Source organism: Dryobates pubescens, chromosome 1 (assembly GCF_014839835.1).
Source record: "Dryobates pubescens isolate bDryPub1 chromosome 1, bDryPub1.pri, whole genome shotgun sequence".
Classification (NCBI taxonomy): domain Eukaryota; kingdom Metazoa; phylum Chordata; class Aves; order Piciformes; family Picidae; genus Dryobates; species Dryobates pubescens.
In genome coordinates this window covers 18,654,409-18,676,952 of record NC_071612.1, presented here as the reverse complement: position 1 = coordinate 18,676,952, position 22,544 = coordinate 18,654,409, and the positions used below count along the sequence as shown (strand labels likewise).

The following is a 22,544-nucleotide window of genomic DNA, read 5'->3' as shown; positions in this document are numbered from 1 at the left end:
TCCTGGAAGTAACGAGGCAGCAGGACTAAGAACCTCTTTGCCCATAACTGAGCACAAATACACAGATATAAATTACTTTCTTCTAAGTGTTATGGGGCAGTAGGAAGTTGTTCTGTAGAGTTTCATCTGTGTTTTGTCCAGTCTTGTTTTAAATGTCTCAAACACTTGTGCAGCCAAGCATCATTTGCCTGAAGAAACTGCTTCATAATCTGATTCTTCACCATGTAACAGCCCTTCATGCTCCTCAGCCTGAGCCTTATTCCCATGTCATTCAGTGTTGTATCCTCCTGTATTGTCTGAATTCTAGGCCAGCCCTGAGATTTTTGTTTCTTCAGCTATTTGCAGACATTCCCAATTCTCAGGGGTCATATAAGCAAGATACATTTTAGTAGTTTTTTTAATAGAGCTGTCAGCTCCTCCTGTCTGCTATTTTCACTTTCCTTTCCACTCCCATAACGGTTTAACCTTCAGTCTTGACAGAATGTCCCAGAGAACATTTCCTTCTCTCTAACTCTTTACTGGGTAGCCATAAGCAAAGCCAAACAAAGCTTTTGGCATCTGTACCAGTTTTCAGTAAACTGATTTGTTCTCCACTTCTGAATGGAAGAAATGTTCCTCTTGAAGCGCTCTACTCTGAGCTACCTTTCCTCCCAATGTAACAGTTTCTGTCTTTCAAACTAAGTCTCTTTTTTCACCCCTGCTTTCCTGAAGTCCTCGCACACCTTGACTGCCCAGCCTACAAATCCTACTAGAGCTACTGCTTAGCTCCTCTTCCAGGAGATGCTCAGTAAGGATGCTGCCAACACTGAAGCTAGATTCTAGTTCTCCATGTCGCCTCTCCTAGTGGCAGCCTAATCCTTGTCAGATTCCATGCTGTAGAACCTTTCCTGGTGAATTAGCTGTGGCAGAAATGGTAGAACCTGTCTGTAGTGCTTTGCTTGCAGAAGCCCTGGGTAAAGCCTGGCTGTGTCAGGCATATTCCTTAATTAAGGTCTGTCTTCTGCAGCTGCCTCTCCTGTATGCTCCACTCATGCCAGGTTCAGTGCCAAAGCCACAGCCATCCCAGCAGAGTCAAACAAGCCTCACTGTTACTGAAAAGTGTGATGTGGGGGCAGGGGTTGTCCTACATTACCTGAGAAACCCATGCCCACTGAAGCACATGGCTGTGCTGTCAGCTTATCCTGTTCCCAGGGGCATTTAACCACAGTTTTGCTAAGTTCACTCTCATACTTCACATGCAAGCTAAGTCCCTTGTCTTCATTTTGTACCACCGGATGGTCAAACCGGTCAGCATGCTCCCCATGCTGATTTTATGACATACAGAGCCAGGGTCTTCCTGGCTGCAAGACGAGTTTCCTGTCTGTATAAATTCAGAACACTGCATTGTTGCTGCTCTGCCATAATGTTGTCACCTCTTGTGTTTCAACCTGCGGCAGTCCTCACATCCAAACCAATCCAAATGGATCAGGCAAATGAGATTTTGGAAGGGGCTTCATTCCCTGCCTTCATAAAGTTGGGATACATTATGTCTGTGTTCTCACACTTCATTAATTTTGCAACTTTATGGAAGCTGCAGTCAGGCTTGGCATGGCATATGTGTGGCATTACAAGCAACAAGGGGGGCCTGACTGGTCAAACACTCAGCTCGTAGCTCCAGCCTGCAGCTGCACTGCTGTGAAGGTGTAGTGATGGCAGCCAAGAGGCTTGTTGCTGGCTGTCCATAGGTGGATTTTGTAGGCATGCTTTCACAAATATATATATAAATATATATATCTAGGGGTGTGTATATATATTTATGAATGTATTTAAAGTGTGTGCATGTACCTGCCCTGGTGTGTGGGTGTGTGTCTGTGTCCATAGAGGGTAAGCACATAGGGCTGGTCACATCGTCGCCACACGTTCTGTGGCAGCAGGGCTGCCAGAGTCACACTCTGCTGGAACTGCAGCCTTTGGGGAAAATCTGTTACCTAGGGAGCAAGAGAACGTGTTGTGAGGGTGGTGTTTCCAAATGATGCATTTTAATTCTTTGATTTGGAAGCTCCCCAGAAATTCTCACAATAAGCCAAACTGCAAGGAAAATACTTAACGTGTTTCAGGAAACTTGCACAAAGCAGTGAAACAAATGAGCTTGCACTCTGGATCCATTCACAAATGGAATGAGGTAGATGCTGATGTGCATTTGTCCTGCAACCAAGTTTTTCCATTGTGGGGAGAGCTGTCTTGATTCTCTCACTCCCTCTTCTGCTTTAGAGACAGCAGAAGGGAACTAGCAGGTCAAGTGGCTCTGCCTTCAGAGGTGGTTGTGCACAGGTACTGATGATTTGGGCAGAAGTGATGTTGGGAGGGTGAAATAGGATGTTCAATTTTTACTGAGTTCCAAGAATTCCTTAGAGAGAGTGGTTTAGGACTACTGGTGTCTCAAGAACCAAACCTTTGTTAAAGGTGTTTTTCATCTGCCAATACAATGCATTTACTTAAATGACTTTTTTCTTTACATTTTAGGAGCAGGCAATGCAAGAGAAACTTCAAACTCTGTCACAGAGCTGTGAAAGGTATCATTATCCTCTCTTCGGCATAAGAAACATTTTCTTTCTGGAGGCTGTTTTTCCTCTCTTTGTAAGGCTAGGCCAAATGCCTTGCCTCTGCCTTGACTGAAAGAAGAGTGGCAGGAGCTCAGCAGAAGATGGAAAGCTGTGTGTCTAGGGAGAGAGCTGCCAGGGTTCTGGGTGCAATGTGCCTATTTTGGCTCCTCCAGGTCTTTTAATTCTTTAGTTTGGGTGCTGCATGCCAGCCTTGATGTATGTACAATGGCTTTTCTTTCAGCACATAACATCTCTTGTTTAAAGGCCCTGGGTTTGCTAGTGTTCAGTCTGTATAAGGCCATGGGTTTACTCCCTCCTTGGGAATAAACTGACTCTGCTTCTATCACCCTCTGGAAGAGCTTGTGGGGTATGGTGCACTGGTGAGAGATGAGTGCTGAGCCTCTCAGAGAACACTTGGCCAAAGTCTGTTGAGTGGCTTTGCAACATGCGAGGTCATACTCCAGCCTAGCAGTGCTCATGGTGGAGGTAACGGTAAATAACCTCCAGGGCCAGCTCAGCACTCCTCAGAAACAGAAGCACATTTCAGTTTTTGCAAGCCCTCACCTGCCTGTGTCTGTACTCAAAAGCAGAAGGGAAAGCAGCGAGATTTGGTGGAAGCAATGAGGAAGAGCCCTGGCGAGGAAGGTTGGCTGCCGGACTGGAGTTGGGGCAGTGACTGCTGCTTCAGGGGCAGAACTGCTCTCTCCAGGCATCTGTTGCTCCTGTGCTGTGGCTCCTGCTGCAGCAGCAGCAAGCAGGTCTGTTGTCAGGGTGAGTGTATGACAAGGGAGATAGGAGCAGCGAGTGCTCACAAGCAGCTGAGTGCCTCGCCTGCTGCAGGAGCCAGCACCACAGCACTAGCTTCATCAGTACTGAGTACAAACCTTTGGGGTTAGCATTTCAGTGACCCCTTTCTGCTTTCCTGAACAGACAAGACGAGTTCAGGTTATGAACTTGGAAGATGCTTCTCTCTGAACTGTTTTTGCTCTGCCCCACCGAAAGAGTTAGCCTGACACAAGTCAATGCAACCCTGCAGCCTGAAAAGAGGACCTGTTTTTGCCCAAGGATTTGGCACTTCAAAATACTGTTGAAAAGTGAAATTTTTGGGGGGTTGGTGGTTTTGTTTTGTTTTGTTTTTGTTGTTGTTGGTTTTTTTTTTTTGGTGACTCTAGGTTAGTTGTGGCTATAAACAAGACAAAAAGAGTTCTTCTTGTCCATCAAGTCTGTTTGGAAAGACACACCACATTTTCAGTCATATTTTGGATTCTGATTTGCCAGTTCCAGAACGGTGCCTGCCAAGCACCACAGTGAGTCAGTGCCAGCACATGTCTGGCAGCCACAGAGGGAGGCCTCCCTGTCCCAGGAACATGGGGCATTCAGCACTGGAGCTGGGTTCTGCTTTTGAAGGCTGGAGGGGACCAGGCTGTGAACCAAATGGCTGTCGATTGCAGTAGAGATGTGCTCTAGAGCAGAGCCTGTGCACAGAGTGTGTTCACTTCCCTCACAACGTGAGTTACACGTACAGGGTAGCTGCAGAGAGAGCAGCAATAAGCTGTTCTGTGCAGCTAGGGCAGGACCAGGAGTGAAAGCCTTACGTTTAAGAAGGGGATCCATGGGTTAGACTTAAATTCTTCCGTGCCTGTGGGGCCAAATGAGCACAGGAATAAATTGTCCAGGAAGGTTATGGAACCTCACAGGAGCTTTGTGAGATCAGTTTACACAAAGCTCTGTGAGGACTGGTACAGATGGAGCTGATCATACCTTGGGGTAATAAGTAGGCCAAGTGGTCTCCTGAGGTTCCTTCCTGACATGGTTTTGATGAACCTTTGAACATTTCCTGCAAATTACTTCCCTGTTGATGTTTTCTGCACGTGTCCTATTGCAGTAAGGTTGTTAGCAGTTACTGTGTGGCTGCTAAAAATAAGGTACTGTTGCTAGCTGGTCATCAGGGATACTGTAGCATGAAACCTTCTTTGTGATGCCTGAGAACTGCAGAGGAGAAGCATCTTCTCATGGGATGTTGTGCCAACTCCTCGCTCTTCCTTCATCTCTGGCAAGCATAAACCAATCCGGCTTAGACCTTCTGCTCTGAGTGCAGACAGGCAGGAGCTGAGAAACCAGGCCTTAGAAAGGGAGGAATTTGAGCAGTTCAGAGAGGGACAGTGAGGATCCCTGAAGCCAAGGGATTAGGGGCTTGCAGTGATGTATTAAGAACGCTGAGGCTTTCCCTGTGGGCTTGGCAAAACTGTTAAGATCATTTCTTAGTAGCTGTGGTAGCCAGAACAGACACCTGTCCTGGAGCAGTCTCCTTCATTTAACAAGCACCTTCCAGTAGCTGGCTCTGTTTGGGCCAAAAGAGTGTCCATGTGTAGGTGGTTTTGCAGGCTCTGCGGTTGTGTATCTTCACCTGTCACCATGTGTGACAGTGCCTTTATCTGGGGCTTTTCTTCCTTTCCCTCACAAAGCTACATGAGCCCAGATGTTGCTTCAGGTAAAGAGCTGAGTGACAGCTTTGAAGGAGCACTGGGAAGTGGCAAACCGGAAGGAAAGGCTTCAAAGAAACACAAGAAATCCACACGCGCCCGGTCCCGCCAGGAGAAGTCCAGCAGGCCCAAGCTGACCATACTGAATGCAAGTACAGCCTCCCTGAGGGCAGCCTTGGGACTCCTCTGGCCTTGCCCACGATAACCGCCCGTACCCTTTGCCTGCAGGTCTGCAACACAGGAGACAAGATGGTGGAGTGCCAGCTCGAGACACACAATCACAAAATGGTGACTTTCAAGTTCGACTTGGATGGCGACGCGCCGGAGGAGATCGCCACTTACATGGTGAGGCTGCAGCCGGCTGCTCCTCCTCTGAGCTTGCTGGCCAAGCTTCCCGGTAGCTCTGAGATGGGACATCAGCTGAAACGCTGCTGTGGTCCTCTGTGTTTTGGTGTGGCCCTGTAGGTAGAGAACGAGTTCATACTGCAGAGTGAAAAGGAGACATTCATTGAGCAGATGAAAGATATCATTGACAAAGCAGAAGATATGCTCAGCGAAGATACAGAGGGAGAGCGAAGTTCTGATCAGGGAACGAGTCCTCAGCAAGATACTGACAGACTGGAAATGAATGAGGTAAGAAATGTGAAAGAAGGATTTCTGGTTGGATTCCTTTTTCTTGACAGTCAGTTACTGGAATTTAGTTTTACATCCTGTGACAAAAAAGTAAGTTTTTTCATAGCTGGAGAAATCAGACCTTTACTCCATTGGACTTCAGAGTGCTCCTTGGAAAGATTATTCAGTCATAGACTCATTAAGGTTGGAAAAAACCTTAAAGATTGTGGACTCCAACCATAACCCTGTTCCCGTGACTACTAAGCATTATCCTGAAGCACTACATCTCCACGCTTCTGGAACACCTCCAGGGATGGGGACTCCACCACCTCCCTGGGCAGCCTGTTCCAATCCCTGACCACTCTTGCAGCAAAGAAATTGTTCCTAAATATTCAACCTAAACTTCCCCTGGCACAACCAAAACCTGTTTTCTCTTCTCCTGTAATTCGCTACTTGGGAGAAGAGACCAGACCACCCTCAGTCCAACCTCCTTTCAGGGAGCTGCAGAGAGCAATGAGGTCTCCCCTCAGCCACCTCTTCTCCACACTAAACACCCCCAGCTCCCTCAGCTGCTCCTCACATGATGCCCTCCAAACCCCTCAGCAACCTCACTGCCTTTCTCTGGACACCCTCCAGCCCCTCAATGTCTTTCCTATGCTGTGGCTCCCAGAACTGAACCCAGGACTCAAGCTGTGGCCTCACCAGGGGTATAGGGGCATGGTCCCTGCCCTACTCTGTTTGTGATCCAGGCCAGGAGGCAACTAATTCTTCTGTTACTTTGGTTTTGCTTTTGTTTTGTAACAGGAGAAGCGGCAGTCTCAAATGAAGACACCTGTGTATCAGCAGAATGGTGAGTCTGCCTTGGAACCCAGACTTCACCTCAAGCTTCAAAGGCAGTGAGGAGTTTTTGCGGGAGTTGGCTAGAGTCAGCAAGAAACCCAGCAGTTAGTGGAGACTGGAAATAGATCTAGAAAGATGAGAGGCCCCTGGGAGGTGGGAGGTCTAACCTGAGTGCTTCTAACCTCTGGGGGTGTTTGGGGATGTCCTGAATCACACAAGCAGTGAAGTCAGGAAGGTGAGGCAAGCAAATTGTTTTCACAACTTTAACTACACTTGCAAGGAAAAGTGAACTGTTTGTGTTAGTTACACAGTGGAGACCTCTAACTCAGAGGTCTTCAGCTGCTGCAGTATTACAGGGAAGGTCTTGGCCATGAACACTATGACATCTTAGGGGGTTCACAGGCAAGTGGAAGGGAAGGGCACCAGCCCTTGATTCTCTGAGCATGCTAGTGGGGAAACCAAAACCACTGTGGAAGGAAGCATTTCCCACATCCTTCTTGCTGCATGTGGCATTGTACTCGCTGTGCTCCCTGCTTACAGGGCTGAATCAGGGCTTCTTTGACAGGTGCAGCAACTGGGAACATTCCAAATCAGACTTTCTGCTCAAAGGATCTGGTTTATTAGTTGCCTGTAAATACCACCTAATTTTCTCAGTGCACCTTTTTTAGCATAACATTTCTCTTTCTACTAATGAAAGTTACAAAGTGTGGATAGTTCTGGTTTGCCATTCACACGTGAGATAAGATGTGGACTAAGAAGCTTCCAATGTGGAAAAGTTAAGCTGGATAAACCCTACAAAATGAACAAATTTTTCACTGTGAGGAAACCATCACAGTGCTGCTAATGACATTTTTGTGTATATAAGTATCACCCTTCTAAAAGTATTAACACTTGAATACAAAGCAGCTTAAAACGTGTGAAGGGGAATACAAGAATAAGAGGCAATGGCTTCAAACTAGAGCAGAGCAGATTGAGATTGGATGTGAGGAACAAGTTCTACACCTGGAGGGTGGTGGAACACTGGCACAGGTTGCCCAGGGAGGTGGTTGAGGCCCCATGCCTGGAGATATTCAAGGCGAGGCTGGACAGGGCTCTGGGCAACCTGATCCAGTGGAGGATGCCCTTGGTGACTGCAGAGGGGTTGGACTGGATGAGCTTTGGAGGTCCCTTCCAGCCCAGACCATTCTGTGATTCTATGTGGTAGGATCAGGAGGCATCACTGTCTTGCTTCTGGAAATGCAGAGAATCAAATCGGGAGCCACCGATTCCGTCTTGGCTACTACTGTTAGAAGAGTTTTTCTTCTTAAACATGAAACTTAAGACTGGAGTTTGTCAGATGATGTGGAATGAATGGCAACTATGATGTTTGGTTTTGATTTTGCTTTTCTTTTCATCTCTAGTCCTGCATACTGGGAAAAGGTGGTTTATTATCTGTCCTGTTATGGAGAACCCCACTACTGATGTGCCAGAATTTTCTCCTCCAGTACCTCAGAGCACACAGCAGCAGTCGGAAGGGCCAGGTATTGACAAACTTGATAGAAAATGTTTCCTTCTCTGAAGGTGCTGTGTCATCTCTTCTCACCTTAGTTTTGATTGTTTCGCCTCATTTAGCTGGTGGAAGAAAAAGATGAATGTTGTGAGTTTGTGGATTTTAAGTGTGTTCCCGGTGTTGAACCACCAGGAATATTTGAGTTTTGGGAAAGTCTGTGCTGTGACTCTGCTCTATGCTGTTAGGTAGCTGAAGCTGCAGTCACTGCTGGTTTAATATGCAGTGTCCTTGCAGTGAAATACTTTTGCATAGTCTGCAGTTTTGGGTTCTAACTGATCTTCTTTAACAGTTATTATCTGACTGGAAGCACCATTGGGTTATGGCAAGCTGTGGTTATCGCTGCAGCTGGCCAGGGGGTTCTGCTGTGACTTCCATCCCCTTGTGGCTCAGTGAAGTTTTCCTGATGTTTGTGTTCTTCCTAGACCTGGAGCAGTCGGATGAGCAGCAGACGAGCTCTGTGGTGACAGACCCGCCCGGTGTCCTAGCTGCTCAGCAGCTTCCCCTGCCAGCAGGTGTATGTGACAGCCCTATGGGAGCCTCTCCATCTCTGGCACAAGCTCCTGCCGCAGCACCTTCCGCCGGCTTACCGAGCCAGGTGGAGTTCCCAGCTCCGGCACTCCCGGGATGCGCTCCAAACGCGCAGGAGCAGGCGGCCGCGGGCGGCACCCGGGCGGAGCCTTCTCCGCTGGCGGCGGCGCTGCCCGCCCCGCCGGGCGCCCCCCGCGCTGCCGTGCTGGAGGAGCCTTGCGCCGCTCCCCCCGCTCCGCAGCGGCCGCCGGCCGACGAGGCCAGCTGCGTGCCCGAGGTGGAGATCGCGTGTTGCAGCGTCGGGCCGCACCAGGCGGTGCCGCCGGCTCCGGCGCCGGAGCCCTGCCCGCTCCCTACGCTCCCGGACGCCGTGGTGCTGGAGCGGCAGCCCGCGGCGCAGGGTCCTCACCTGCCGGAGGCCGGCCCGCCCGGCGCGGTGCAGCACGCCTTCGTCAGCCAGCCCTTCCCCGCGGCCGCCGTGCCCGAGCCCCGCGCCCCGGCGGGCTCTCAGCTCCAGAGCCCTACGCAGGTGCCGGCGGCCACCCCCCAGCAGCAGGCGACGCTGCCCCAGGCGCAGCCCGCAGCCTGCGCGGGCATCGGCCTGCTGCAGCAGCAGCAGCAGCAGCAGCAGCCCAGCACCGCCGAGTCCGACGGAGAGGGGCCACCCAGGGTGGACTTCGTCGACAACACGATAAAAAGCCTTGATGAGAAATTGCGCAATTTACTTTACCAGGAATACGTTCCTACTTCTTCTGCATCAGCAGGCACTCCAGACACCTCTGTCCCGTTAGAACAGGGCGACAGTGAGTTTCACTTGCCGCCTTTTGCTGAAGACCAAGTTCCCACGTTGGCGTTGGAGTTGAGAGAAGCAGGCCATAGTGTTGCAGATACCAGCCAGGAGGTGAAGGCTGCTGCCGAGGCCCAGCCGGCGCCACTCATACCATCCGAGATCTCACCCCACCCAGCACTGGTTAGTCCAGCAGCGACCCTGCCCCTCGTACCCCCAAACCCAGCCGTTAGGGACAGCACCAAAGCAGAGCTCGGAACCATTGAGCCTGTGGTAGGACACACAGATCCCTTGCTTCTCTACACATTCTCTCTTTCTGCTCTTATTACCCTTTTGTCTGTTGACTGCTTTCCAGCCTGCGAGTCCTCTATAACTGCTACCGTCAGGTGCGCTCTGACTCATTTTACATAAACGCTTCTTAGTAAAAGCCAAACCTCGCCTTAGGGTTTCAAGGGGGCACAGTATCTCACATCATTCTCCTCCTCTTGCATCCTTTTCCTAAAGCAGGCAGAAATTTGATCATTTGTTTGTAGTTTCACAGTGTGAAATAGGTGAGGGCTGTAGGGTGGTTGGAGTTCAACAGAATGATTTTTTCACTATCAATTATTAAGTGATTAGAATCCCAGCCTGAATGACAGCAACACTTTAGGAGCTTTTGCTTTCTTCAAGTGCTGCAGCTGAAGGAAGGAACTCTGTAGGTAGAAGCTTGCTCTGCTTCCAGTAATGATTTCTTTTGTCTTCCTCTGAACTTGGCAGAGCAAGACTTCCCTGGGAAGCCTCTAAGGAAAGCTGGAGCAGGTGGTCTGGGTTGTTATCTACTCCATGTCTCGATTGTGCACCTGTGTTGCATTCTTTCAGATAAAACCCCGAGTTTATGACACTCAACAGATTTGCAGCACTTTCTGCTAGAAGATCAGCGTATATCTATCTTGGAAAGTAGCATTTCTGGAGATAATTGCAGCACCACTAGCAAGGATGAGGCTGTTCCGGGTAGTGTCAGCTGGATGAACTGTACCAACTGCTTGAAAGATGCTGTGTGTTACAGGAGAGACGGCGGCACTTGAGTAACTCTTGAGAGCATGCTGTGTGCAAGGATAAATGACTCTGCAGCAGAGGAAGTTCGCTCTGTGTGAGAGGTGTTATGTCTGTCTTTGCCCTGTGAAAATCTGTGCCAATAAGAAAGGAGAGACCCAGAATTTCTGCAGACAGAGATCCAGATGAAGAACGTGCAGTCTGGAAAAGCAAACCAGAACACCCCCCCAGAATGAACATGCAGATAATCCAGTGCCCAACTTTAGCAGCTTAGGCTGTAGTTCCCTCTGTGACACTGCTTTTTCTCTTCCAAGGGAGGAAAAAAGAATGGAGGAGTTGAAGGAAAGGCTAGAAGGCCACCTCCACAGAGGTGTGGTTGTGTTCCACAATAGTGTGAGGGCAGAGAGGGAGAAAGGGAAGGAGAATGTGTTGCCTCTGCTTTGTGTGTGAGACTAAAGTCCTTTTTCTTTTCTCTTTGTGTTGAAAGTTTGAACCATCGGAGGTCACTGGCATGAGTGCTCATCCCTCAGAAGCAAGAGGTGGGTCAGCAAGCAGAAAAGGTAATGCTCCTTTCAGTGATGAATGGCAGTGATGGATGTGCTAGAACCTGGTCCTCCTCTCCACCTTCCCTTCTAGTTAGCTGCAGGGCAGTGCCCAGCAAAAGGCTGTTCTGATCCTGTTTGTAATATAATGAATATGAAACCTCACTTGTGTCCAGCCTCCTGCAAAGCAGTTGCCTCACAGGTGGATCTATTTGAACCATCAGTACATACCACATGTCTCTGCTGGAGGTATGGGGTATGCACACAGAAGGCTGCCTTCCCAATCAGAAATTTCCAGGGCCCTTAGAAGGTCCAAACAGAAAGTCCCTTGGATTTCCTGGATTTCATCAGCACACAGTGACAAAAATGACATGGTTGAGGAGAGCCCCTGTGGGGGAAGCCTGCAAGGTGTTCACAGACTCACAGAATGTTAGGGGCTGGAAGGGACCTTGAAAGCTCATCCAGCCCAACCCCCCTGCCAGAGAAGGGTCACCCAGGGCAGATCTCACAAGAACACATCCAGGCAGGTCTTGAGTATCTCCAGAGAGGGAGACTCCACAACCCCCCTGGGCAGCCTGTGCCAGGGCTCTGTCACCCTCACAGGGAAGAAATCTTTCTTCCTGTTTCCATGGCACTTCCTCTGCCTCAGCTTCCCCCACTGCCCCTTGTGCTGGCATTGGGCATCACCCAGCAGAGCCTGGCTCCATCCTCTGGGCACTCACCCTGCACATCTTTATCCACATGAATGAGGTCACCTCTCAGGCTCCTGCTCTCCAAGCTACAGAGCCCTCAGCTCCCTCAGGCTCTCCTCCTAAGGAAGATGTTCCACTGCCCTAATCATTTGAAGAAGTCCCACAAAGAACTAGTAAAGAGCACTTCTCTTGAGGCACTTGTAGCTTCTGCAGCACTTTCTGGAATAACATAGCAGGAGCCATAATAAGAAGCTGGGTATTTAGCACTCCCCATTTACCTGTCTTGCAGGTCATGGGAAGTTTGAGTGGCTGGGAAACCCAAAACTGCTCCTGCTGTCATGGGTGGGCTTGAGCAGGACTTGTATATTCTTTGAATATTGTTGTGGCAAAGCTGGCTACTAGGTTTGTGTGCCAACATGGATCATTCTGGTCCTGGTGGACACAGACTGTGCACTGCTTTGAGGCTGGTGTGAGAGGAGAGAGCTTTGGGTGGCCTGCACTGACGTGCCTTGCTGCGGATGAGAATGTGCAGGTGGAACACAGCATTCTAGTAAAATGAGTGTATCTTGGATACCACCAAGCAGCGATGCATTTCACCAACTCAGAACTGTGATGTGACAGATTTCTGCCTTCTGTTCACTCTGCACAGTGTGCCACAAGAAAGCAGCTTTCTGGAAGGCTTTGCCGTTAGTGGTTTAGCTTCAAACCCAGTCTCCAGGGTGTGAAATGATCAAGTCTTGCTTACTGCCACCACTGTTTCTCTTCTCATGTGATCCAAGTGGCCATCTTTTGAGCTTAGAATTTCCCCTTCCAGCACTGTGCATTTAGCATCATTTTGGGCACTTTGAATTGTTGCTGTCACCATCAAATAAAGGGTGTGCAATACCAGTCCCTGTATGGTCTCCTGCAGCACTTTGTACACAAGAACAGCTGAAGGTACTTGCATTTTCAAGACACCAAGAACACTGCAGTAATGCAGACCTCCTGTACCATACAGGTTTCATTCTGCTTGCACATCTCTCCTTAGAAATATTCTATGTTGTAATGAAATTCCCCAAAACAATAGGCTGCCTTCATGCATTTTATACTGCCTTCTGCATTCATGATAGGACAAGGTGGAATGGCCTCAAGTTGCTCCAAGGAAGGTTTAGGTTGGACAACTTCTTCCCCAAGGGGGTTGTCAGGCCCTGGATCAAGCTGCCCAGGGCAGTGGTGAAGTCCCCATCTCTGGAAAGACTTAAAGCTAAACAGGTGTGGTGCTGAGGGATGTGGTTCAGTGGTGACCGGGCAGTGCTGGGTTAATGGTTGGACTTGATGAGCTTAAAGGTCTCTCCCAAGCAAAGTGATTCTATGATTCTAGATCCTGTATTACAGAGACTATTTACATTATTCTTTAGTGCTCCACTTCATCATGTTTCCATTTATCACAGTTAAGATGTTGACTTTTATTATACTACAGCATTCCAGACATGAATTTTAATTTCTATTTCCAACTTGTAAACCAGGTTCTGCTGCAAGCATCACTTCAGCTCCTGCTGCTACAACTAAAGGCCTCCTTCAGGTAACCAGAAACTAGGAGTAGTTTTATGCTTGATTGCTACAGTTCCTTTCAAAACTAATCTCCATTATTTCCTTCAGGTTGCACCTACGTTGCCAAGCATCACTCAGCAGATGGGAAGTTCTAAAAGGAGCGAGAAGGCAGAGACTGTGACTTCGTCTGCACGCACAGATAATGCGATGCAGACACCTACAGCAGATGGGGTGATAAATAACCTTCAGAGGAATGACTCTCTAGACTCTGGTTCCTATGGAAAACAGGCTCAAACTCATGAGAGCGGAACCCCAGCCAAAACTATTGGCAGGTTTTCAGTGATCAGCACGCAGGATGAGTTGACTTTAACAGCGCCGCACTGCTTGCGGTTCTCAGCGCCCCCGGACGTCTACTTGGATGAGCTGCCCTCCAGCCCCGACCTGAAGACAGCTGTCCGGAGGGTGCAGACAGCCTCCTCTGTGGACGTCCTCTGCGACCAGGCTTCAAGTGACTCTGCGGAGGAGCCCTTCCGCCGGCAGCCGGCCGCTGCTGCCCAGCTGTCCCCCCCAAGCAGCAGTGTGGCCACGGACTTGATTAAGAAGGCAGCTGCCTTCCTGCAGAGGTCCGGCAAAGCCGGCACGGCGGCGCCCGAGCCGCCCGGCGGCCCGGCCGCCAAGATCCCCACCATCAACATCACCTCCTTCCACTCCCAGTCGTCCTACATGAGCAGCGACAACGACTCGGAGTTCGAGGACGCGGACATGAAGAAGGAACTGCAAAACCTGAGAGAGAAGTACGTCAGGATTGGCAGCAGTGCTGTGGGGTGCTGCTGGGGCCCGGGCAGCTCCTCCACACACGATGATGTTGTAGCTGAACCTCTCCCCAGAGTCCCAAAGCCCAAAGGGAACAGATTTGGCTTGTCTCCTCTCTCCCTTTTTTTCCCAGTAAGGTAAAAGTGAATCAGGGAGGAGAAAGGAGAGTTAAAAATCGCGAAAGAAATGGTCTGGAATCAATTGGAAGTAAAAGGGTAAATTTTCAGCAAAGTATATGCAGCCTTTGAGGAACAGGGAAAGTTACAAAGGTATAAGGAAAAGGGTAAATAGAAAAACATACAAACCCAGGCCCAGCTGGCATTGGATTCCCGAGAGGTCTGTGGAGCAGTCGATGTGCAAGGGAAAGAGAATGATCCAAGAAAATGGCCCCACTTAAATAAGCTTTGCTGGACAGGAGGAGGAAGTGGAATAGACCTTTGACCCAGGGAACCCCTTGTCCTGGGAGGGGGAAAACCAAATCTCTCTCTCTGCCCAGCTGGATCAGGTTTCTTTTGTCCACTTGGGGACTGGGTTCTTTTCAGCCCCCTCCAGGATGGGTATAACCTGGCACAGATGAGCACATGGGTGGTTTTCTGAGCTGGAATGGGTAAAGTGGTTCAAAGTAGGCGTTGCCAGGACATTCCCCCCTGTCGTGCCCTATCCTTTTGTGCATCATTCTGTCAATTCCATCTAGAAGAACAACTCAGTAACAACATTCCTGCTGCCATGTCCAGTTTCCTACTGAATAGCCACGTTGCCATGGTAGCAAGCAGTGGCACCCACAGTGTGTGTGAGAGCAGGTTTCTGTGTGGACATTACTTAAGACGGCATAAAATAACCTGCCTGGCTGCAAGGACAGCTGCTGCAGTGTTCTCTTCACACCCTTCTTTGCAAGGCTGCCTTAGACTATCAGGTCTACAGACCCACCCCTATTCACAGACTCTTTCTTACAGTAGATAAGCTACTGTCTGAGCTAGTATTGCATGAGATTTCACAAGGCCACGGGCCAGCTCCTGCACTTGGGTCACAACAACCCCATGAATGCTCCAGGCTTGTGCAAGAGTGGCTGGCAACTGCCCAGTAGGGATGTGGATCAGCAGCCAGCTGAATTGGAGTCAGTGTGTGCTTAGGTGGCCAAAAAGGCCACCAGCATCCTGGCCTGGATCAGCAATAGTGTGGCCAGCAGGAGCAGGGAAGTGATTGTCCCCCTGGACTGGGCACTGGTGAGGCCATGCCTTGGGTACTGGGTTCAGTTTTGGGGCCCTTGCTGCAAGGACCTTGAGTTGCTGGAGCAGGTCCAGAGAAGGGCAGTGAAGCTGGTGATGGTTCTGGACAACAGGCCTTCTAGGGGAACTGGTAATGTTTAGGCTGGGGAAAACCTGAGGGAGGTTAGAGTGAGGCAGGGATTGGTCTCTTCTCCCTAGTAACAAGGGACAGGACAAGAGAAAATGGCCTCAACTTGCCACAGGGGAGGTGTAGGTTTGACATTAGAAGAAACTTATTGACTGAAAGGGTTCTCACACCAGAACAGGCTGCCCATGGAGGTGGTTGGACCCCCATCCCTGGAGGTGTTTCAAAGACACAGATGTGGTGCTGAGGGCCATGGTTTAGCACCATACTTGGCAGGGTTAGGGAATGGTTGGATTCAATGACCTTAAAGGGCTTGTCCGGCTAAAACAGTTCTGCGACTCTACCTGTTAGGCAGGTCAGCCCCTTGCTTTGCCTCCATCAGATCTCACATGAAGTCACCAGTCCAGCCTTGGCAGGAGGCTGGGTGAGCCTGTGCCAGCAGTCCTGAGAGTTAGCTTCTTTACCTTCAAGCATTTTCTCTCTTTGTGGCAGCTGATGGGTAAATGGCAGCGTTCCATGTGGTTTAACCACAGCATTGGGAGCTGTGTGGAGCTGTAATGGTGTTACTGAGCACAGGTGGTGCAGCCTTTTCAAACACAACTGCGCTAACACAAAACCTTTGCCCTGACTCGATGGCATCACTAATGAGGTAATGACTCATGTGCTAATGGGGGCTTTATGGAAAGCACTTCTGCTTTTCATCACATAAAACCTCAGACTGATGCATATGCCTCAAGAGGTAACTTTTTTGAAGCCACTGATTTGCAGAGAGGAATTCTGAAGTAGATTGGAGTTGCAGACAGATCTCCTCTCAAAAGCAGGGGTTTTTACACTTTAACTGTCTGGGATTCTATCTTAAAATGAGTGTTTGAGACGTCAGTCACCACATCTGCCAAGCAGATTGGTACAACTTCACGAGCTTTTGGGGGAGCGTTGGATTGTTTGATAACCAAAGACTCTTCTGTGTCTCTTGTTTTTTTCCGTAATGTGATGTGATGCTCTATCAAATACATCACCTGCAGAATGCTTTGTTTTTGTGTCTAGGCATATGAAAGAAATTGCTGAGCTTCAGACTCAGCAGAAGAACGAGATTGAGGCGCTGTACATTCGGCTGGGGAAGCCTCTCCCTCCCAACCTGGGCTTCCTGCACTCGGCCCCGCCGAGCGGCCGGCGCCGAAGAACCAGCAAAAATAAGTTGAAAGGTGGAAAACTCTTAAACCCTCTGGTCCAACAGCTCAGGAGTGGAACATCAAGCACAAGTAGGTACACTGGGCTGCTTTCTGTACTCCTGTTGCTTGTGTCAGTTAGGGTTATGCTGCGTAGGAGCAGGGAATGCTGGAAAGGCTCTGGGTTTGAGTTGGGTTTGATATCCTGACTCAGGTTTGCCTACTGCAAACTGGCTTTGAAGTGACACAGGCACGCTGCAGCTGCCCAGTGCTGAACCATCCATACCTCCTCTGCAGCAGTTACAGTGCCTGGCAGACAAGCAAGGTTCCACTTCAGTTTGGAATACAGCCTGGTTGCGTTTTCTCATCCCTTCTCCCAGTGCAATTTATTGATGTTTGTATTCACTTCTGAGGTGCTGCTATCCTCTACTGATTAGGTGCTGTATCTTCTTGTGGTGGTTTATGTTTTCCTACAAGATGCCATATAAATATGACTGGATTGCATTTGCTCCCCCCAAAGGATGGGAGGTATAAACAGTTACAAAACTGATGGATGCTTTGGCTAGCTGAAGTGGTTTGGGATTGTTCAGACCCTAGTGCAGTCTGTAGAAAGATATAATCCAGCTGGGAGTGCTGATGTATCCCAGTACCTATTTCTTCAGCAAAATGTGGAGTAGTATATGAACATTTTGCCTTCCAGTTGCTGCTGGTTTCCAGGGAAGAAGCAGCAATTCCAGCACTAACCCTGTCTTTCAAACCTAGTAGCTGATTTGCAAAGGCACTGCACCGTAGGCCTGCTTCGAATTTCCTTGCAACGATCTTAACGATAGACAAAGTGTTTGGGTGGGGTTTGCTTTTAGTTAGGGGTTTCAGCTGAGATAGGAAAGGCAAAGATTCAGAGGCAAGACATTCAGTAACTAGAGCAATGGATGCATTCCCCTCTGGAGCTTGGCTGATGTGAACAGGCTTTACCTGCTTCCATGTGATGAGTTACCTGCATGTCTGTTATCCTTGCTCTGCTCATTTCCCAGGTTGTTCTTGGCTTCTCCCTGGCCATTTTCCCCTCAGTCTCAGTGCACAAACCCCATATCTGTCTCCATTCGTTGATGTTGGCTCATATCAGTGTGCTACCCTAGGCCAAAGAATTTAAGCTCATTTATGCATAAAATGTCCCAGTTCTTTCCCCCACCTTCAGTTAGAGAGCAGAAACCTGCTCAGCAGGCAGGCTGCCACTGGGGTGGACATTTGCTTTCATTTCTTCTGTGTCATTGTCCAGTTTTTTGAGGCACTGTGTAAAGTCCACATCATTTTTACTGCCTGTATTCATGCCTGAGCCTTCTCAACCGTGACTATGTAGATTCCTGATGGTTGGGCTTCTCTAGGTCCTTTCTTAGGGATCAAGGGCAGGCAGTTTCTGACACAGTTGCTGGTGTGATTATCATTTCCACTTTTAGCTGCTTTTGCTGATAAATCCATGTAACAAATGCTTCCAAAGGTATGCTGGTGGTAAAGTCTCTTCACCTGACACAGCCATGCAGATAAATCTACAGGACAGATATTTATGTACAGACCTGGATCTATCTATAGATAGCTATAAATAAAATGTTCCTCATGTCTTTGCAGCAGCTTTTTGTTTCTCTCCATTTGCTTGCTTTCACCTTTCACGTTGAGAGCAAACCTACGTGTTCTGTTCAGTCACTCTGTGCCTCCCTCCTACTCAGGCACTTCTGCAGCCCTCACTTTCTTTCAGTAGTGAGCACGTGAGCTCCTAACTCCAGCCTCTCTGGAAATGCAGAACAAGAAACTGCAAAAATCAGAGGCACAGAACAGTAGGGGTTGGGAGGGACCTCTGGAGAACATCTAGTCCAAAAATCAAACCTCCTCTATAATCTTCTTGGAGAAAGGAGATCAGCCTGTGCAGCTGATATTGAGGTGCAGGCTGGCTGTGGAGTCTGTGTTGTGTCCAGTGCTGCAGAGCTGCAGGCTGTGGCTCGTCTGGCAGCCACAGCGACCGTTGTTTGGAGACAGGCCCTTGGGCTCCCTTGGGCTCCCTTGGGCTCCCTTGGGCTCCCTTGGGCTCCCTTGGGCTCCCTTGGGCTCCCTTGGGCTCCCTTGGGCTCCCTTGGGCTCCCTTGGGCTCCCTTGGGCTCCCTGGTTTCCTAGCTTCTGCCATTGCATGCCTGTTGTTTATTTGCTCTTGCAGGTAATCTCTCAGATTCTAAAGACTCACCCCAGAAAGAAACAGCTAAAGCTCAGCCTGGATCCCCCGAAGCAGCAGCAGTAGCGTCCCCTGCCTCGGCCAGCTTCGGGAAGGCTGTGCAGACGCAGCAGCCCTGCTCTGTCAAAGCCTCCTTGTCTTCTGACATCTGCTCCGGCCTAGGCCCCGAAGGAGGTGATGTGAACGCAAGCTCTGGCCAAGGTGATTTTTAACTACCAGCTGTTGGAGAAGTCTTCCAGCACATGCTGGAATTAGCTCACTTCCCCTGTGCTTGAACTTCTTAGGAGTGGATTTCACTTCTAGGGATGTAGGAGCCTTTGACAATCCAAATTACTGCCTTATCTTTAAAGAGATCCTTGCACTGTTGTCAGAAGAACAAAAGTAAATTGTCTTAGCAGGTGTTGAGTCAACACCCAAGAAGGGATGCTAATTGCTAGGAGGGAAAGACCTTTTACTTTTGCCAGCAGTGGCTTTATACTAAAACCTCTTCTGGAGTCTGCCTGAGATTTCTTAGGAAAAAAGAGAAAAACCAAATGGAGGGATATCAGATTGTCTCCTGGACTGCATTTGGGGCTTGCTTTCTAGCCCCATGCTGCTGGTAGACCCAGAGTTCCTCACTATAAACTACCAAACCATCCTGGGCTGGGGGCTGGGGGCGAGAAAAAGCAAAGGGAAAAAAAAAAAAGAACCCCCCAAGAAGCAACCCCTGTTTCCTTTATCTAAGGAGTTAATTCTGTGTGGGCCTGGGAGTCCCAGCTAAATGGCTGTAGATTGGCTGTGTTCCCCAGTCCCGACCTCTGGTGCCTCTGTGTATTGCACAGCTCCGTAGGCTTTGACTGACCTTGTTGCCATGCATAGTGGAAGTTATAACGATGATTAAAATACCTTCCTCTCATTGCACATCCTGCCAAACTAATCTGCAAAATACCTATCTGTTCTCTTCTGCTGTTATTACATCCTTTGTGTATGGTCAATGAACTTACTCCTCTTGGCAAAGTTAAAATGGAGGTGTGGATGTTTAACTGACAAAGCTGATTTGACTGATGGTATAGGACATCTGATCACAGCTACTTGTACTTTATAAGTGTCTTTGTTTTCTTCCCTTTATATTCATTTGCAGGCTGGACGGTTTTCCACCAAACGTCTGAGAGAGTGACCTATAAATCTAGTAGCAAACCTCGTACCAGATTCCTCAGTGGACCTGTGTCTTTGTCCATCTGTTTGTATTTGTTCTTTTGTATTTTATCACAGTCCATCTTTCTTTTAGCCCCCTCCCTCCCCGCCCCCCCTCCCTTTTCCAATCCCATGTGTTATATATCTCTGACATGTTTGGCAGGATGCCCCTTTTTTCTGACCCATCTTTTCTTTCTTTTGTTGCCTCGTTCTTTTGAGTAACCCTCATCCCCACACCTCAGTTACGATTTCATTTGCCATACGGAAGCTTTTTTTTTTGCACTGCTTTTGGCTCATGCCTGGGCACCAAAAGCATGTGTGGAAGATCTCATCATTTATTATTATTATTAGCCTTATGGTAAAATTTTATCCTGGACTTACCAAAGCATCTGTACTTTGTGCTTTATGTTGAAGTTAACTTTATTTGCGATGTGGCAAATAGACCTTGTCTGCTGTCCCAGCTCCAGCGGCAACAAAACGAAACCCACCCTTCTCTAGACGAATGGTCTCTTTCACACATGTTTGGACTCTGAAGACATGCATGTAGCAAGCTGATACAATACTAGAAGGTCACTGAAGGGTATAACTTCCATCCAAGGGCTGTATTAACACGATATACAGTACTATTTATATCCACTCTGTTTTTCTTTGATTTTTCCCCCCCCCCCCCCCCTGCTCTTTGCATGTGGAAATGCTGAGGAAACAGTGCTCCAGCTAGTTCTTCCAAAACCTATCTCCTAGGTGGGGCTTTTCCCCGGGCATCCACTTCAATTACCCCAGCTGAGAGATTTTTCTGTGCTCACAAGCAGCAGGGAGATCTGGTTACTCCCAGGGAGAGTGCCATCCATTTTTGTTGTGTGTGTAAGCTGAGCTGGCTGAAGCACTTTACTCAGCTTATTTTCTTATGACCTTATGTGACCTCAGAGATGAAGTCAATTAGCAGTTCATCAAAGCATAAATCAGTAACAAAAGCTATATCAGATTTTTCAGCTGATCCTTGGAAATGGATTGCTGGGATCCAGGAATTTTTTTGTGTGTCCAACCATTGTGCACCTGCTATATTTTTGTACCGTATTTGTATGACTCCTAAAGTAATTGGCAATTCCACCAATCGATACCAAGCTATGAAATTGAACAATTAGGACTCTCTTTTATTTTTCCCCACTCAATCATGCATACGCTGCTTTTTAGGCAAACAGATTTTGCTTGTACAATAAAGATATGTTGTGCTGAACAGGTACTATAGGCCACTTGCATACAGCCTTAGGAAGGCTGAGAGTGTTCTTGAGAAGATGTTTGGTTACCAGACTGTTCATTTGCATTGAGACTGGATCTCCCGTGGGAGTTCTGCCTTGCTCAGCATTATCCCAGTGGTACAGACCAAAGGCACACCAGGCCACTCAAAACACACTGCTCCCAATCTGATGAACAAACAGTATTTTATAAAATCCTCTTGATTTTTTTTTTTCCTTTTGGTCAGAGGGCCCTAGAAGTCCAAGCACTCAGGTTCTTGAAAGCTGCTGCTCCCTGCTCGGCGTACTGAGTTTTTATCATGCAAGTTTTTAACCACTCTTGAAGTCCTGAGACAATTTTGCACCCAGGGATTTTTTTTCCTTTCCTTTTCTGAGAACTTGGAGGGGGAACTCTCAGTTGACAGATTTCCCCCTTTGGCATGCTAAGGGCCCCAGTAGTTCCTTCCTCTGCACGTGTAATTCCCAGAAGTCGTTTCATTAGTCTTTCACAGAACTGCTATTCAGAGCGATGCAAAAACCAGGCTGGGAGCATGGACACTGAAACCAAGGGAAGATGTAAACCCTTCAAGTGGTGAAGCTGCCCAACGCTAAAGAACTCAGCACGACTAATTGCTTTCTGTTCTCAGCCCATATGCTCTCTTCTTGGCTTCTTCTGGGCACTGTGTTCGGAGAGGAGATTTGCACTCCCCCGTTTCTGAGTCATGCCAGGAGGTGGACTGATCTGCAGGCACTTAACCTTGACACAGCCATCCAAAGTCACTGCTGCTTGGTTTCACATCCAGCCTGTTGCTTGAGTTGCTAGGCCGTGCTCCACAGCTGAATTGCTTGTAGGTTTTGGAGGTTATTTCAGCTGGTTTCCCCAGTGGGTCCAGCTGGTTGGTAGTGTGCCTGCGGAGGGGTGAAGATGGGGCTGCATGTGGCCCCATTGTTCCCTAAGGGCAGCTGGGCTGGGACTGCTGCTGGAAGGATGTTCAGCTGGTGGTTCTCTCAAGCTGCTATACAGAGCAGCCGTGACTATGCGCCACAGGAAAAACAGTGCTAAATGCTGATGGTGATGTGAATGCAGCTGGCCTGTGCTGCATCCCCTCTGCAAGGACTGTGGGGTGATGCAGGCAGAGCCACATGCTCAGATTAAGTGCTGAACACATCTGCATCTCACCAGGTTAGACAAGGCTTTGAGCAGCCTCGGCTGCTGGGTGTCCCTGCCCGTGGCAGAGGGCTTGGAACTAAGTGATCTTTAGGGTCCCTTCCAACCTAAACCATTCTGTAGTTCTATGATCTTTGCTGCATGCCTGAGCAGGAGGAGCAAGTGCTAGAGACAGGCAGTGAGAGAGCCCTGTGGGGCTGGGAGGTGCCAGCCCAGTGCAGGCCACTCGGTGCCATGCCCCCACCGC

General features: G+C 48.8%; 1 protein-coding gene across 1 annotated transcript in view; it reads left to right on the top strand.

Moving 5' to 3' along the window:
• The window catches only part of WNK2 (WNK lysine deficient protein kinase 2), a 125,933-nt gene that overhangs the window by 89,918 nt on the left and 13,471 nt on the right, over positions 1-22,544 (top strand). Inside the window, exons 14-26 of the mRNA XM_054162111.1 lie at positions 2,503-2,552; positions 5,048-5,213; positions 5,294-5,410; positions 5,531-5,698; positions 6,482-6,527; positions 7,918-8,037; positions 8,489-9,564; positions 10,901-10,973; positions 13,153-13,208; positions 13,286-13,971; positions 16,385-16,599; positions 18,710-18,925; positions 19,845-19,943. Of these exons, the coding sequence (XP_054018086.1) occupies positions 2,503-2,552; positions 5,048-5,213; positions 5,294-5,410; positions 5,531-5,698; positions 6,482-6,527; positions 7,918-8,037; positions 8,489-9,564; positions 10,901-10,973; positions 13,153-13,208; positions 13,286-13,971; positions 16,385-16,599; positions 18,710-18,925; positions 19,845-19,943 (3,088 nt within the window). The remainder of the gene's footprint in view (positions 1-2,502; positions 2,553-5,047; positions 5,214-5,293; positions 5,411-5,530; positions 5,699-6,481; positions 6,528-7,917; positions 8,038-8,488; positions 9,565-10,900; positions 10,974-13,152; positions 13,209-13,285; positions 13,972-16,384; positions 16,600-18,709; positions 18,926-19,844; positions 19,944-22,544) is intronic.